Below are 15,346 nucleotides of genomic sequence, written 5' to 3'. Positions count from 1 at the left end.
CAGCAAGGAGCCACAAGCTACAGGCACATTTGGATGCCTGGGACCTGTAGCTGCCATCTCCACAGCATGCTCCACCAGGCCAGTAAAGCCCAGCAAGGAGTGGCAAGCTACAGGCACATTTGGATGCCTAGCTCACTGTAACCCAAACCTATGGCTCCCTATGCAAATGGAGCCTATGGGGTATACCCATTTTACAATCGCCTAGGGTTTGGGTTGGAAAGGACCATCAGACCATGTAGTTTCACCCTCCTGCCATGGGCAGGAGGGACACCTTTCACTGTCCCAAGTTGCTCCAAGCCCTTTCCAGCCCAGCCTTAGACACTTGCAGGATGCACAAAGCCAGTGGCTCACACTGCACACAAGTACCAGATTGGTGTGCATACACCAGCTTTAAATAAAGCTGCCTCACCCTCACAAGCTGCTCTACTGCCAAGGCTTTACACTACCAAAACCTCTTTGCCTGGATTAGTGCTGTCCCTAGACTTAGAGACAAATCTCACAAGTTATTTGGAATAGTTGAAATAACAAGGTTTGAGCAGCCTGGGCTGTGTGGGGAGGTTAAGCACAGATGCTGAGCACGCAGTGCCTCCTTCCTGGCCTTACCCAGTTCCACACAAGTTTCTGCTTAGAGCTGAGATTTTTAGCTCAGGCAGAGGGAACTCCAGTGCCCCTGACACACCTGGGCATGGTGGTCATTACAGGATGACTCTCCCTGCCTCTCTGCACTGGAGCATTCATGGGCAAAGGGCCACAATATCCCCTCCCGAAAGGTGGAAAGGCATCACGGGGGAGAGCTCTGGGTGAATAAATAAGAGCAGTTGCCAACAGGGAACTTGAGTGACAAAGCCAGATTTTTTATGGGTATTCAAACAAGAACCAGGGAAACCTCTCTGGACACCGAGTGTTCCTGCAAATCCAGTTCTCATCTACTTTGCTTTAACGACTGCTCAACAACTTTTCTAATGCCTATGTGACTTGGGTGATTAAATCCAATTGGTGTCATGTTAATAGTGAAAACACTTCCCAACACATAATGATTCCAATAAGATATTCATTAAAAAGCAAACAGCCTGAAGGTCACTATTTTTAAAACAAAAAGGTACAATTTTTCAATTTAAATTAGTTGTCATTATTTGATTTGATTTTGGTAGCTGAAGCTATCTCTGGGAATTGTCAAAACTAAAAATCTTATTGAAACAAACCATCTGAAACAAGTGCAAATATTTTTTTAACATCCAGTGACCTGAAAATCCATTTTTCACTGAGCTCCAGTTATCAATAATAATAAGGGAAAATATCTTTCTCCATTAGAAATATTACATGCACAGGAATAATATCCAGTGATATTATCACATCCATTCCTTTATGAAAATTCTGCCTCGCTACCTAAGTTTTCCTAGGAGCTTAAGATATCCCTTGTACTATTAAGAAAAGGTCTTAAAAGGGGTATTCTGGCAAGGTTCAGCTCCATTTCACCAGAAGACAAAAGGTCAAAATAAGCCCCAAAGATAATAAGGAGTGTCATTCATAGGTGGGATGAGAGCTAAATTACTCCACATTCAAGCAGAGCTTTAGTTTAAAAGACAAGAGTGGGGCACCCTTATTTAACTACAGTGATTCCAGTGGCAAGAACAAGGCTGCTTCCACATGCAGGTTAAATGCAGTAAGGGGTCTTGATCCCTAAGAGGCATGGAAGCAGAAATAGCTTCTAAGGGTTGAAACTTTTAGCTTTGACATTTTAAAGTAGAATACTTCAGGTTTGGTTGTGGTGATCATTTTCATTTCAAAGTTCACCTGCATTTATTATACAGGGTCAAACAAAACTTGTCAGTTCAGCACCGGTCCCTCATTTTTTTCTATTCTTTCCATCTTGCCATGATTTTGTTTCAGGGTCCACAAGAACCAGTCTCTTTATACAGGCCACCAGACCAAGAATATTACATAGTTCTATATTCTTTAAGTTTTCCATGTATTAAAAATTAGTATTCATGCCATGGTCAATATGCTGTGAGTAAACAAAAACTGTAAATCCAAGTGAACAACAAAACTCCTGATACTGCCTGATCCAAATGCACAAATCCAAATCTCCTACACTGCCCCCAAGCCAGCAACACACATATATCCAGATATTCAGCAAGAGAAAAGCAATTTCATAAGCCCCCAGGCCAAGAAAATTCCTCCTCTGTTCTCCTTCTGACCAGGATCTTTGGGTTTCCAGCATTTTTCTTCCAGGCCACTGTTAGTTTTGGCAAGAGCAGTAATACCGCTAAGAAGTTACAGACCCCCTGTTCCATTCCAAAACCAATTTAGCTAAGTTAAACCAGCAAAAAAAAAAACCCAAAACCCACACCTTTTTATCAGATGGAATTTCCACTAGTGCCTGAGGGACAGAGGAAATCAGAAAGCATACTACAACCCAGCAGGAAATATTTCTGACCATGATTAATGCTTCCTTTAGCAGTGCAACAGAATCTTTGCAGATCTTTGGGGATCCTTGGAAGAATTCCATTTACTGCTCTCCAGGCCATATTTTGCTGTGAAAACCTTATTACACAACAGAAGCATTAACGGATTCAGAGTAAAATAAGAAAAGATGTATTATCCTAAAGATTTGGAGAAAGGGAGAGAAGAAGTTAAGAAAGGCACACAGGGTTTCCCTTTCACTCCATGTGATTATGTTGTGATAATGCCTGCTACAGACCCGTCCATCACTTGTGGACTTAGGTCAGAGAAGCTCTCTGACCCAACCAGCTGGGTGACACAAGCCAAACAATGACAAATTCAGCTTCAGTTGCTCTTGCCAGAGGGATCTCAGGGTTGCCTGTTGAGCAGCTATGAGACAGACACACTTCCCTTTTATCTATCTTGGTTTTTTCTTTCTCTTTCTTTTTGTCTTGGCTTGGGAATTTGCAGGGATAGCTACAGAGCTTGGAAAGGCCCAGTCTCTCATCTCACCTTGCAGAAAGGTGTCTAACTTTGGATTCCTTACCCAGCTCCCACATTCCCAACTTTTAGCACATAGAGAGGTAATTGCCTTGAGTTCCCTTGATAGGTAGTACTTTAAAGCCATCCTCTGGCACAATAATCTCACCTTGCAGATTTCTAGGTATTGCTGTGAAGCTGGTCATTGACATCTCACAGGGATGCAGGGGGCCAACTCAGCTCCAATTGCCGCTGGATTGATATGCTCCCTTCCAGTCATTGGGGAATGCCACGGCCACAGGCACAATGGAAGATAATGCTTTTGTTGGAAATGGCAGGATACTACCCCCATTTTCAAATTACCCTAAAGAGAAGCAGACTCACTCTGGAGTGCTGAAGAGTCAGCAACTAATCAAAGACATTTGACTGAGGACTGTGCTTGGTCCACAACTAGTCACCAAAAGTACAGGGGCAGACTACAACCCCCTGTGAATTACAAAGAGGGCTTAATGTGACTCAGGAAAAATCAAGATGATAATGCTGTTGTTGCCATGTGATTTATCCTGATCAGAATTTAGCTTGTGGCATCACATTTTTCCCCTAGTACAATATGCCACCCTGAGCTTCTATAATATCTCATCACCAGAGGCAGGAGGTCTCACAGAGCAGGGCTATCACATCCTCTCCCCACAAACACCAAGGGGTCAGTGATTCAGCACTGACTCAGCAGGAGCAGGACCACAGACTGAGCCACTTTGTGTCATTTCTCTTTGCCTTGCAAACTCTCCCATCCAAGGGGGGGACACAGTCCAACCTGTTAAGATAATGAGAGCTGACAAGATCCCAACCTGAGAACAATAAAACCTACAGAACAATAGATGCTCACCCTGGTTCTCTTCAGCTCCAAGCAGCACAGGAACCTTTTGTTTCAGGAGCTGATAAGATACACAACAAGTCATAGAGACACTGAGTCACCCAAGCGTACTTACTACTGTTTCTGCTTACGCCTTCCTCCAAACCTCACGCTTCTCTTGGTGTGTCCACAGTTCACTCTCCATCAGTCTCCATCAAACAGTGATATAAACCAGAAAAAGCCATGTCCCTGCTGGGCAGGGAAACCTCTAACTGCAGTTCATGATTAATGTCCAACGCTTGGTTAAATAACAGCCAGTCTTAAGGAAAGCACAGATGAAAGTTGTGCCCAGACATTTTTTTGCATAGCACCAGTTTCTTAGAAATCTTGGATGTTCTCTCTACAGGTTTCTCAGCTCAGATCATACAGAGCACAATCTCCCCGTAGTCTTGCTGCCTTTCCACACTGCCTATAGAAAAAGAAAGACTGAAGCACCTGCAGTTCTTGTGCCTGGAGTTTACAGGGACTGGACTACATGGAGGGTAGAGCGATTTTTGGATGTACCCCTTAGTGAGCAGGTGAGGACGCAGGTGCTGCTGGCAGGTCTATGTGTTGCTACATTAGAGGCAGCTCAGAAAGAAGCACAAGAACTTCTGTTCCCAAAGTAGAAGGAACTGTTAATAAATTGAAAATCCAAAGTTCTTCCAGCTGTGGAGGTGTATTGCTGAGAGTGGTTCCTGCAGAATGGCACAGAGGAGTGTGGGGACACCTGGGCCAAGCCCAACTGCCCACTGACTAAAGCAGGAGGGAACAGGGCCTTGGGCTGGCAAAGGGGCTGCTCTGCACTTATGGGCAAGGAGAAGCAGGCAGTCCCTCCCCTCCCCTGTCTGTGGCTGTGTTTTTGGCCTAGCAAAAAGGCTAAGTTGCCCTTGATGAAGCTGTGATGGAAAACTAATCCTCTCCAACAATAGCCCAGTGCTAAGAAACATCCGTGGATCTGGGCAGGAGAGAAAGCAAGGACCTCTTCTAAGGGCATTTGTTTCTCCATCAGTCTTTTGTGGAGTGTCCCTCAGCCACCTCCTTCCCTGCTTGGTTATTCCAGCATTAGTTTGCACGGGCTGTTTGCAGAGACAGAACAACAACAGAGGTCTGCTTGGAAAGCCAGCAGAAACCTCTTAGCTTGAGACCACAAATGTGCAGAATCCCCAAAGAACAAAAATGTTTGAACTTGCCTCCCCAAAAGTGTTGTATTCATTGACTTGCAAGCAGGGGGAACAGCCATAGTAATTTAACCTAGGGAAGAGTGCCAACAACTTATTTAATTGCAGAGTTGGTGCCAACAGCCCCACAATACAACTATTAATACAAGTCTGCAGTACAAGACTAATTCTGCTAACCTTTTGCTGTTGCCTTTTAGTCAGGTCAGTGGCTGCATCCCTTCTGTGCTGACACTATTCAACAAACACTGGCAACTGCTTTTAAGCAAACACCAAACGGAGCAGGGCAGGAGGGAGGGGAGAGGGACTATTGAGAAAATGAAGATTCCCTCCACGACCCCACCCTTCGCTGCCCAAATGTTTCACATTTCTTTCTCCGTTTCAAGCCTCTCTCTTGAAATGTGTCTTGCCATGTATTTGCCCCTGGAAAACAGCCAGATCTTTGGTCTGGATTCCATCAGCTCATTTCCCAGTTTCTATGAGACTGAATTTGAGAAATGTGGGTCTATCTCAGTCCACTGGCAAGAGTGGTCATCAATCAGTGTATGAAAACATAAGGTCTGACACTGGGGACCAATCCACTTTTCTAAATGCGGCGCTCCTTTAAAGAACATGTACTTTCACAGAAAAATTTTAAAAGAAAGCAATAATGGATCTGGCACTACTGCAAGTTTTCAAGGGCATGATTATTCCAGCAATTATATGCCATTGTAAACATCTTAAAATCCAATATTAAACAATGTATAAATCTGAAGCAACATCATCATCATTCTTGTATGAGGTAGTAAACTCACTGCTGCATTTGCAGACTCTTGCTTCACTCTTCACCCATCCCCACATTTGTGGTTTTATATTTACATCTCGTGAATGTATCACAACTGTAAATTCCAACATCCTGGAAGCAGATTTCTTTATTAACAGCATTAAAGGGGTTGTAGCTTTTACCTTTATCCTGCTGACACTACCATGATAGAGAAAATAAATACTGCCTACAAGCTCAACAGAAAACCAAGATAAAAACTTTCATAGGGCTACAGTGAACACTCCTTCTCAGGGGGTCAGCAGTTCTCTACAGGTATTGGGAAATTTTCAGACCCTGCTGATCCTACAAACCAATCCCCTGAAGACTTCAGCTCACAAATGGCACCCCTGCATGTCACGTTCAGCAAGTTCCCCGCTCCCGAGAGCGGCTGTTAAGCCCCGGGATCTGTTAGATCTGTGCTGGCCGGGGTTGCAAAGGCCGGAGCTGCGGATGCGGCCGGGCCGGAGCTGCTGACGGCATCGCTGCAGAATGTGTGACTGAGCCCCGCCGCAGCGCCTGGCCGCGGCGCTTGTCAGCCAAGCTCCTCATTCAGCCGGGCCTCGGAAAATCCCCATTCTTGGGGAGAATGGGCAATGGCTTTCAGGCTGCCAGATTATCTGGTGAGTCTGTGGGAACTGCAAAATACTGCACCTGCCTGAAAAATGGCACCAGCTCAGCACAAGACGTTTCCAGAGGGGAAAGTTAATATATGGGAGGAATGCACATAAATCCTGTTATTTCTTAATGGGATTTGGGAGCTTATTTCTCACCCCGTGCTTTGAAATGTATCCCATAGCCTATTCTATTAATGAATTTAAGCACAGTGATTTTCTTATCAGCAGGAATCATTCTTCACTGGGATTCGATTTTTTTTTTTGGTGGGATTTTTTAATGCAAGTGTGAAAAATTAATATTATGCTTGAATACCAGTTAGGTTGTTAACAAGCTGTGTCCTGGATAAGCTGCTCTTGTTCTCTTCCTGTTGTTCTTTTCCTAATTTCAGTTGACCAAGAAACCTGGAATAACTTATTTGTTGGATTTTTTTTTATGATTTAGGCAGTGGTTGGCTAAAAATGGAAAGATGGGAACTCTATTTCTGGTTCAGCTGTGTGAATGAGTGGACACAAACTTTCTCTTACTTAAAACAAACAACATTTGGAAAGTTTTTTTCCACCTCTTGGGTGTACTCAGTTGGTACTAATGGGTACTGACATCTTTCAGGGTTTCCTGGCACTGCCTTGGATCCTCTCTGCTGCCACTGGATGGGGATTCACTCCAGGCTTTGGAAGTACACAAATGAGTTACAGAATTTTTCTGCCTTAGCAGTCTATCTTCAAAGGCCTCTGGACTTGTTCCTTTGACTACCAGTGTTTGTTGGAAAGCAAATTACAGCTCACTTCATTTTCACTTGCAAAGATCCATCCCAATTCTGACTGGTTCAGAGAATATCCTGAGTTGGAAGGGACCCATAAGGATCATCAAGTCCAACTCCTGGCTCTGCACAAGACCACTCTAAGAATCCCACCATGTGCCTTAGAGCATTTTCCAAACACTCCTTGTGCTCTGGCAGGCCCTGGGGAGCCTGTTCAGTGCCTGACCACCCTCTGGGTGAAGAACCATTTCCTAATATTCAGCCAAAAACACCTCCTGACACAGCTCCAGCTGCTCCCTGGGATCCTGTCACTGGTTGAATACTTCCTGTGCAATAAAACTATGCTGGATTCATCCTTCCCATTTTTGAGCTTTCTCAAAAGTTCCTGAAAGCAAACACTGATGAAATCTGAGATGAGATTAGCTCAGCTCCAGCTCTATTATCAACGATGGGTTTTCTTCCTATGCCTTGGGCTCCTAAGAACTGTGGTAAAGGCTGAAAGTAGTGGACCCTTTCACAAGCAAACATGTATTGTGTGCAAACACCAAGTTAAAGAGTGCATTCCCTGGGTCTCAGTTTAGGTTCAGCTTTTAAACCTCAACTCTGGCTGTATCTGCTACAGCCAAGGATATGTGGCATTTTTCTGTCTAATCTTTCATGCAAGCTAAAGCCAGGGCAGCATTCACGAAGGCTTCATTTCTTGACCCTAAGGATTACGTGTTATGTTTAATCACACAGGATTCCTCTCTGTCCTGAGAAGAAAATATTTCTTCCCGTGTACCTTTCTGTGACTTTGAAGGACATGACACTCGTAACTCCTGTGGCAGCCATGAGGGGTAGAGACCTGATCTTTCAGAGGATTTAGGGGATTTAGGCCAAAACTTCACAGCTTGGGCTGACCTCTGCTGAGGAGGAAACTCTAAAGTATGACTGGTCAACTGGACCCCAACATCTGGCAGATGCCATCCCCACCCCTTCTCAGCACAGAGAAATCCTTTTTATAATCATTTCCTTCCACAGGCACATTCATAACATAGCTGTCTGTGCCCCTTGGGATTCATAACTTGGGAGAAGCAAGGTATTCCCTGTAGCCAGGCTCCCTGGGATGCATCACAGCACAGCTGGCACTGCCCCCTCAGCAGTCTGAAAACTGCCCCTGACCCTGCTGGGGCAGCAGCAGCGCCCACCAGGCCCTGCTCACGTGAGGCTCTAGGTTTGCCTGTGGCTGCTAATTCAGTGCTGTGGAAGTGAACAGAAGTCTTTTTGTGCTAGAGAATGCTCAGCAGCCTAATGGGGGTGCTGACAATAGAAGCCTTTTCATGCAGCAACTCCCTCGCTTTAAGAAAAGGTAGGGATCCTGTCCCTTGTGCTGCCATCAGCAGTCTTTGGAGAGGCCCTAGTGTGAGCCATGGGAAACCAGGAAGAGGGGTGAGGAACTGCCTACTGCTTCCTCACACAGTTACAGTGGCAGCTGCCAGTCTGCAGCATCCACATTTCCTTGATTTCTGAGATCAGACATCTGCCTTGTGCACTGCCTGCAGCAGGAGACAGATGTGCCAGTAGACGATTTTGCACCGTGGACTCCTCACCATCACCAGCCCACTTGCAGAATACTGGAAGATAAAGGGTGAGAAGGGGTGGTTTTGTCAAAAATTAACAACACAGGCCTGAGCTATTCTTCAGCAGCAAGGAGAAAAACAAAGTCCATATTGACAGCAACAGGGGTGGAAATGTCCAAATAAAAAATTATAATCAATTTTTAATAAATCACAGAAGATGTCACTGTGCCTCTGGCTCAGTTTCATGTCCTAATGCCCAGGCCAACAACTCTCTCATGACTCTGCCAGCTGCAGAGAAGCCTCCATAACGTGAGCATGGGCCATGGTGGGCACTGCTGCCTTTTTGTGCCACCCTTTTTGTGCCTGCAGCCCTACAAAAAGGGTAACAGTTCCTAAACTGCCACTTGTCACACCAAGGGATGTGGGGAACAGTGCAAAGAAACTTTGCTTGTCAGTGCATAAGATAATTTAATTTTGTTTATGGGGACTCAGGGCATTCAAGAAGGGAAGGCTACAAGTTCCTGGTACTGGGAGAACACTTATTCCCAATGTTTGGATCAGACAGGGCTAAGTGCCTGTAGACCAGCTGGGTACAGAATGGCCTTTTGAGTTTTGTTGTGTCAAGAATGATGGAACAATTCCCACTGCACATCACTAAGTGCTCTATGAGCTCCCTCAACCAAAAATACCAGAGAAGTAGCACAGGCAAGCGAGCCTTGTGAAGGCAGCTGGGTCCAGCTCCTGCAAGCACTGACTGCTGTTTGTTGCATCAGAGTTTGGATCAGACTCCAGATAAGGTTTAAACACCTAACAAGAATTCCAGATTATTTCTCAGGCTCTGTCCCAAATTATTCCCATTATTATTAAACTTTTATTGCTTCCTACATCCCTGCTGAGAGGTAAACCTCAGAGTTTGTGTCATGCTTTTGGCATGAGGTCCCTGCAAACGACCTGCCCTTTTGAGTGAAGGGAGCCCATGAACTCCAGCACAGCATGTGAAAAGTGTTCCCACACAGCCACCATCCCAGGGAGAAGGCTTTGGATGCTTTAATTCCTAGGCAAGAGAAACAACTCCTTTGTTAGCATTGTCAACACAGAGCTCAAAATAAAAGGGCATTTCAGAGGCCTACAACAGCCAGAACCGTTCCAAAGGTTTGTGTAGTGAGGAGAAACACGCCACAGAAATACCTCTCCTGGCTCCAAAATGGTTGAGACTGATTAACATTAATTACCTAAGGTTAAAAATTCTTAGAGAAAATTGTGAGGGAATGAAACCTTACCTTCTCTTACCAGTTTGCCTTTACTGCCTATAACAGTCAGGGCTTTCATTTTTTGCAGCTAAGGGTGAGCCAAAAAAGTAATTTGGAAATAGAAATCTGGGTTTACTTCTGGGTATTATCATGATTTTGAGGCCACAGAATATTGGATTCTTATTAAACACTTGGTATCACTGTGGCATTTGTCACTGAAGTTCTATTTCCAGATGAAAAAAACACTTGTTTAATGAAATTTCCACTGCAAGCAAATATCCTCAAATTGGGCCAAAATTACAGGGTTCTAAATTACTAAACAGGTATAACAAAAAATCAAAATTCAGCTGTAGGACCCAAGGTCTAGAAACAGAGGAGTGGAGGTCACTTCAGGGAATCTGACTTCTACTCATTTTGAAGCCTTAGTGACACATTGAGGACACTGAGTTACTTTTTAAGCACCAGTGTGTGTAAACACTAAAACCAAAACAAGCAAGTGTCCTGTTTGTTTAAAAAATGAAAGTAATTAAAAACGTGAGAACCTTCTTGCCAAAGGACTATTTGATCACATGTCATTCACTGTATGTTTCATACCACACAATTAACATAAAAAGGAAAATACAAGGTGTTAATTTGCCTCTTTTTGGACACTGTCCCACTGCTACCCAGGGACATTCTGGTGCTCCTTTAGCTACTGAGTTTTGGACATTTCCTTGAGGTGCAGCAGAAAAGGAACATGCAACTGCCTACCTTTTGCCATCCTTCCACTTCTTTCCTGCTGGTACAATAAAAACATGCTGGGAGGATTCCACAAAGCTTTATTCTGAAGCTTCTCTCAGGGAAAAATTTAAGAATCTTAAGAATTACTTTGTTATTAGAAACTGATGCACGATTCTTTTTTTTTTCCACAGTGTAAAGTGATTTGCTGCAAAAAAGCATTTGTAGTATTATCTGGAACTGTTGTTGGACCATTCCCAGTGCCTGCATCCTTAATGGTCCTTTTCACCCTAAAACTTTCTATGATTCTCCAAGCACTCTTGTACAGAATTAAATCTGTAACATAATTCATCATTTCCCCACAATTCCTTATTACTTCACAGTACACTCAGGCGAGGAACACTGAATTAACTAAATGAGTAATATGCAATTAATTCTGAGGAGCACATAGTGAATTGAAGCACCAGAGGAATTTCTCAGTTGAAACTGGAAACCAGGAAACAGGAGCTGCCTGCATTCCAGAAAGCAGAGCTTTCACATGCAGCCATTCTCCATCTCTGCATCACCCATGCATGAGCAAAACACTGAAATGCTGACACTGATAGCACAAACCAAGCAGGGACTACCAGGAGAAAAAAGGGAAAACCCCACCAAAAATAAAACCCAGCACATTTTTGCAGTGTTGTTTCAGGAAAGGCAGGCACAAGTCATACAATCCCCAGTGGCACTATGCACACTCCAGGCATGTTTGACATTAAGGGGCCTGGTTGTTGTGGAAACCAAATCCCATAGATTAATTAATGTTCAGCAGCCAGAGCCATCTCCCATCCTCTCTGTCTCCCTGCCCCCAATTAAAAAAAAATAAAAAGAAAAAAGGGAAAAAAGGGGGGAGTGCAATTTTTACATCACAGAGGAATGCCAGAGCAAAAAGAAAGTCTTTCCTCACAACTGCAGAACACTGCCAGGAACAGTGAACAGCCTGTGTTAGTCCCAAGTGTTTATAAAAGAAAAATTAAAACACCATTTCAGTGAGGCTGGATTTTGTGTCTGTGGCTATGCCAAACTGCCTCCAAGAAGGTCCTGCAAAAAAGATGATTGTGTGACATTTCTAAAATCCCTTTATGTTGAAAAGACTTTAAAAGGAGCCCCCATTTTTTACTTTCAACATGTAAATGTAGTAATCACAACTAATTTATGTCAGTGACTGACAGTCTTCATGTGAATGTGTTTGAACAGGGAATTGCAACAGGGGGGGATTTGAAAATGCAAAGGATTTGAACAACATTGATTCTGAGTATCAGCATTTTCTTGTATCTGCTGCTGGTTGTGATCCACTGAATTCCCCACATACATCCCAGTTTGCAGGAGGGAGTAGGATTGGACAAAAGTCTGTTTGTGCACTGGTAGTTTAACATACACACTATAAACACAGAATGCACCAGATTGATGGCACAGGACACACATGGTTAGGACCCACTAGAGGTGAAATTTCAGAATTACCTATATCCTATTTTCAGAATAGTTTTAGGGCCACAGGTCAAAATATATTTTAGATATTCAAAGATTTAAGATTATGCTTTTGAAAATCTGTGGTCTTCAGCACCAGTTCTGATGAGAACATGGAATTCCTTCTCCCATTTTCCCTCCTCAAAATATCCTTGAGAGCTGTGTTACTAGTTGCCTGTTGAGAATACCCAATCATTAAGTAATAAATATCTTGAAGGTGTACCATACTTACCAAATATTTACTAAGTACGATGAGCAAACCACTTACCAACCAAGTGCAAGTATTTACTGCACTGTTTCACATACACACTCCTAATTAGCCCACATTCCACCGTGTGACTGAAAGCACTCACTGTGTTTTACCTCAGGAGTGGTGGGGATGGATTACTGACCGTGCTCAGATATGGCACAGCTTTATGACACAAGATCACTTCACGAGAGTCCCCTGCTCCCTCCCATTGATGGCAGAGAAATAAATACAGCCACTTCCTGTGGGACAAAACCTGCACTTGGATAGTTAAACAATGCCAAGAGCTCTCCTGTGTTTCTCAAATATGCAGCTCCTGAGCAAAGCTGCTGACTCAAACAGGTGCTCAGCACTTAAAACCCAACCTAATACAAGGTCAGTTATAACATCTCAGTGTTACTTCCACAAATCTCGCCCTCTGAGTTGGGCACCACTCCCACCTTGCTTGCATGGCATAGAAAATGAGAACAAGTACCTTTGAGATGATTAATGGCTCTCCGTGCTCCAGCCCGCCCTTCAGCGTGAATCCCCATGGAGCACCTCCGTGCAGCAGTGCCTCCAGGTAGATGTATCTTCCCTTGTGGGTGATGCTGCACTCTGAAGGGGATATGCTGGTGTTAATGTTGTCTAACATCCTCATCTGTCCTAATCACATACTCAGGCAAACACAAAACCCACTCAGGCAGTCACAGAAGGACCAGCTTGGAAATCAAAGTCCCCAGAAGCCCACCACAAGTCATCCCTGAACAGGAGAAACAAGAAGAGCCTGAGGTGGAAAGTTCTGCTTCAGAGCCGGAGTCCAAGATGATGAGTTAAAAACAGCCCCATCAACATTTCACTGCGCTGCTTCTCCACCAGGATTTTAATTTCAGCACTGAGCTCTCCCCATTCCCAGCTACTCTGGGCATGAGAGCTCGGTAAAGATTTCTCTTCCTGCCAGATCAAAACTGCTTTTAAAGATGGGAGCAAAAAAAGAAAAAAAAAAAAAAAGTTTTTGGATTTAAAAGCTCCTGGCCAGTAAATTGCCAAAATCCAAACGAATGCTTCATTTGTGATTGATTATCAGTCTTTTCTTCCTTTCTGCATGCGATTTACCATTACAATGGCCTTTTTGCCTCAGCCCACTGCACTAAAAGAATGGAAGTGTCTTCTCCCTCCCAGCTCTCAGTTACTCTGTTCGCTTACTTCACAATTTTCTGACTTGTCAAAAAAAAAAAAAAAAAAAAGGCGGGGGGAGGAGGAAGGAGAGAGCAAGTCCATTCCTAAAACCCTTTAAAGGGGTTTAAAATGTGAAATAACTCCATACTTATTGGATTAAAGAGTGAAAAAGAAACCATTGGGAAAGCTGGAGAAGCAGGTGAAATGAATCCTCTGGGAAAAACGTTAAGGCAATAGCTGAACTCTTTTCATTTTCGGTGCTCTCCCCGATGAGCTGCCAGAGCTGCAGCAGCTACTGCTGCTCTGAAGGAGGGTGAGGAAGTGAGAGGGAGAGAGAGAGAGAGAGAAAGAGATGGATTAAGGCAAGTAAGGCAGTGCTGCCCAATTGTGCACATCAAGCACGCAATTATAAAATGCAGTGTGCAAAAGCTGTGGCTCACTCTTTTATTATGTCCCCGGAAACCACCATCTTTCTATTGTCCTTGTCAAGGAATTGTAACAATCCAAACTGCCAGTTGCTGAAAACACAATGGACCTGTTCCAAATCAGCTCAGTGGAGCACTGCTAATAATTCTGCTCTCATAAAGTGCTTTTCCTCTGTGTGGAGCCTACCAGCTTCCCTGGACATATTTCTTTTCCTCATTTACATTGCCAGAAAAAGCCAATGCTTTCCCAATAAATGGAATAAGAAGCAACAGCAAAACTCTGGATACTTCTATTCATGTAGGCAGTTACCTATTGTAGAACACGTGGCTGTGGGTGGATCTGCTCTTCTGTATGTGCATGTAGACTTCAAGACTTGGCTCATCCCTTAACATATATCACAGCATGTGTCACAGAAGGTGTGCAAAACCTTTCCTGACTTTTGACTGGATCTTAAATGGGACAATAGAGAGAGGAGACCAGAGCCCACTGCCTTTCCTGTTGGCAGAGCTGAGGAAACACACAGTAGTGTCTGCCTCTAAGGCACCCCCAGCTTTTGATCTCACCATGCATGGAATGTGCATTATTTCTCCTTCGGGTTTTGCAAGCTCTCAGGGCCTTGTATTAACAAAACCTTAATGAACGGTGGGGGAAAAGCTTTGGAGCTGGCACTCTAAACCCAGGATTCCTTGCATTTGTCTGTGCCACCCCATTCCCATTCCACCCCTTTAAGATGTTACAGGTTCCCAGAGTTTTCTATCTGGCCCACATGTCCCAGGTCTCATTCCTGACAGCCATGGGGACAAATGCAGAAAAGAGGCCCCTCGCTTTATTTTTCATGGTAGATGATTCCTCAATCCTTGTTTATCCTGAGCTTTGCCCCCTCAGCTTCCCTCCCAGGGGCTGAGTTTTCATTAGCCTCACAACCTGGTCAGGCTCACAGATTGCTATTATCCAGAACTCACTCTTTAGCCTGACTCAAATCAGATTTCTGAGGCTTTACACTCCTAATGTTTCAGTGTGAAAACCCTCGCTCCAAGGCACCACAAAGAGCAATTCATGCCCATGCTCTGCACAGCCCTTCCAGGGACAGGAAAAGCCTCTGGGAGCTCTCCTGAGGCCGTGCCTCCTGCTCTCCTCAGCCAGCAGGACTAGGTAAGGCTGTGTAAGGACACAGCAGCCTGTGAACAGCCTGAGGCACTTCTCTGGATTACATCCATTTCCCATAGGAAACGTTTGTCACCACAGCTGTCTGTGGACACCAGATTTCCAGTGAGAGCTCTATTTCTCATGGGGTCTGCTGCATCTGATGATTAAAAT

At 44.2% G+C, this 15,346-nt stretch overlaps 1 protein-coding gene across 1 annotated transcript in view; it reads right to left on the bottom strand.

The window, feature by feature from the left end:
* Window positions 1-13,085, bottom strand: part of SHROOM3 (shroom family member 3) — a 110,126-nt gene extending 97,041 nt beyond the window's left edge. Inside the window, exon 1 of the mRNA XM_066548896.1 lies at window positions 12,921-13,085. Coding sequence (XP_066404993.1) covers window positions 12,921-13,085 — 165 coding nt within the window. The remainder of the gene's footprint in view (window positions 1-12,920) is intronic.
* Window positions 13,086-15,346: the final 2,261 nt, after the last annotated feature.

The sequence above is a fragment of the Molothrus aeneus genome, chromosome 4 (genome assembly GCF_037042795.1).
Source record: "Molothrus aeneus isolate 106 chromosome 4, BPBGC_Maene_1.0, whole genome shotgun sequence".
Taxonomy (NCBI): Eukaryota; Metazoa; Chordata; class Aves; order Passeriformes; family Icteridae; genus Molothrus; species Molothrus aeneus.
This window is presented reverse-complemented; position numbering and strand designations above follow the sequence as displayed.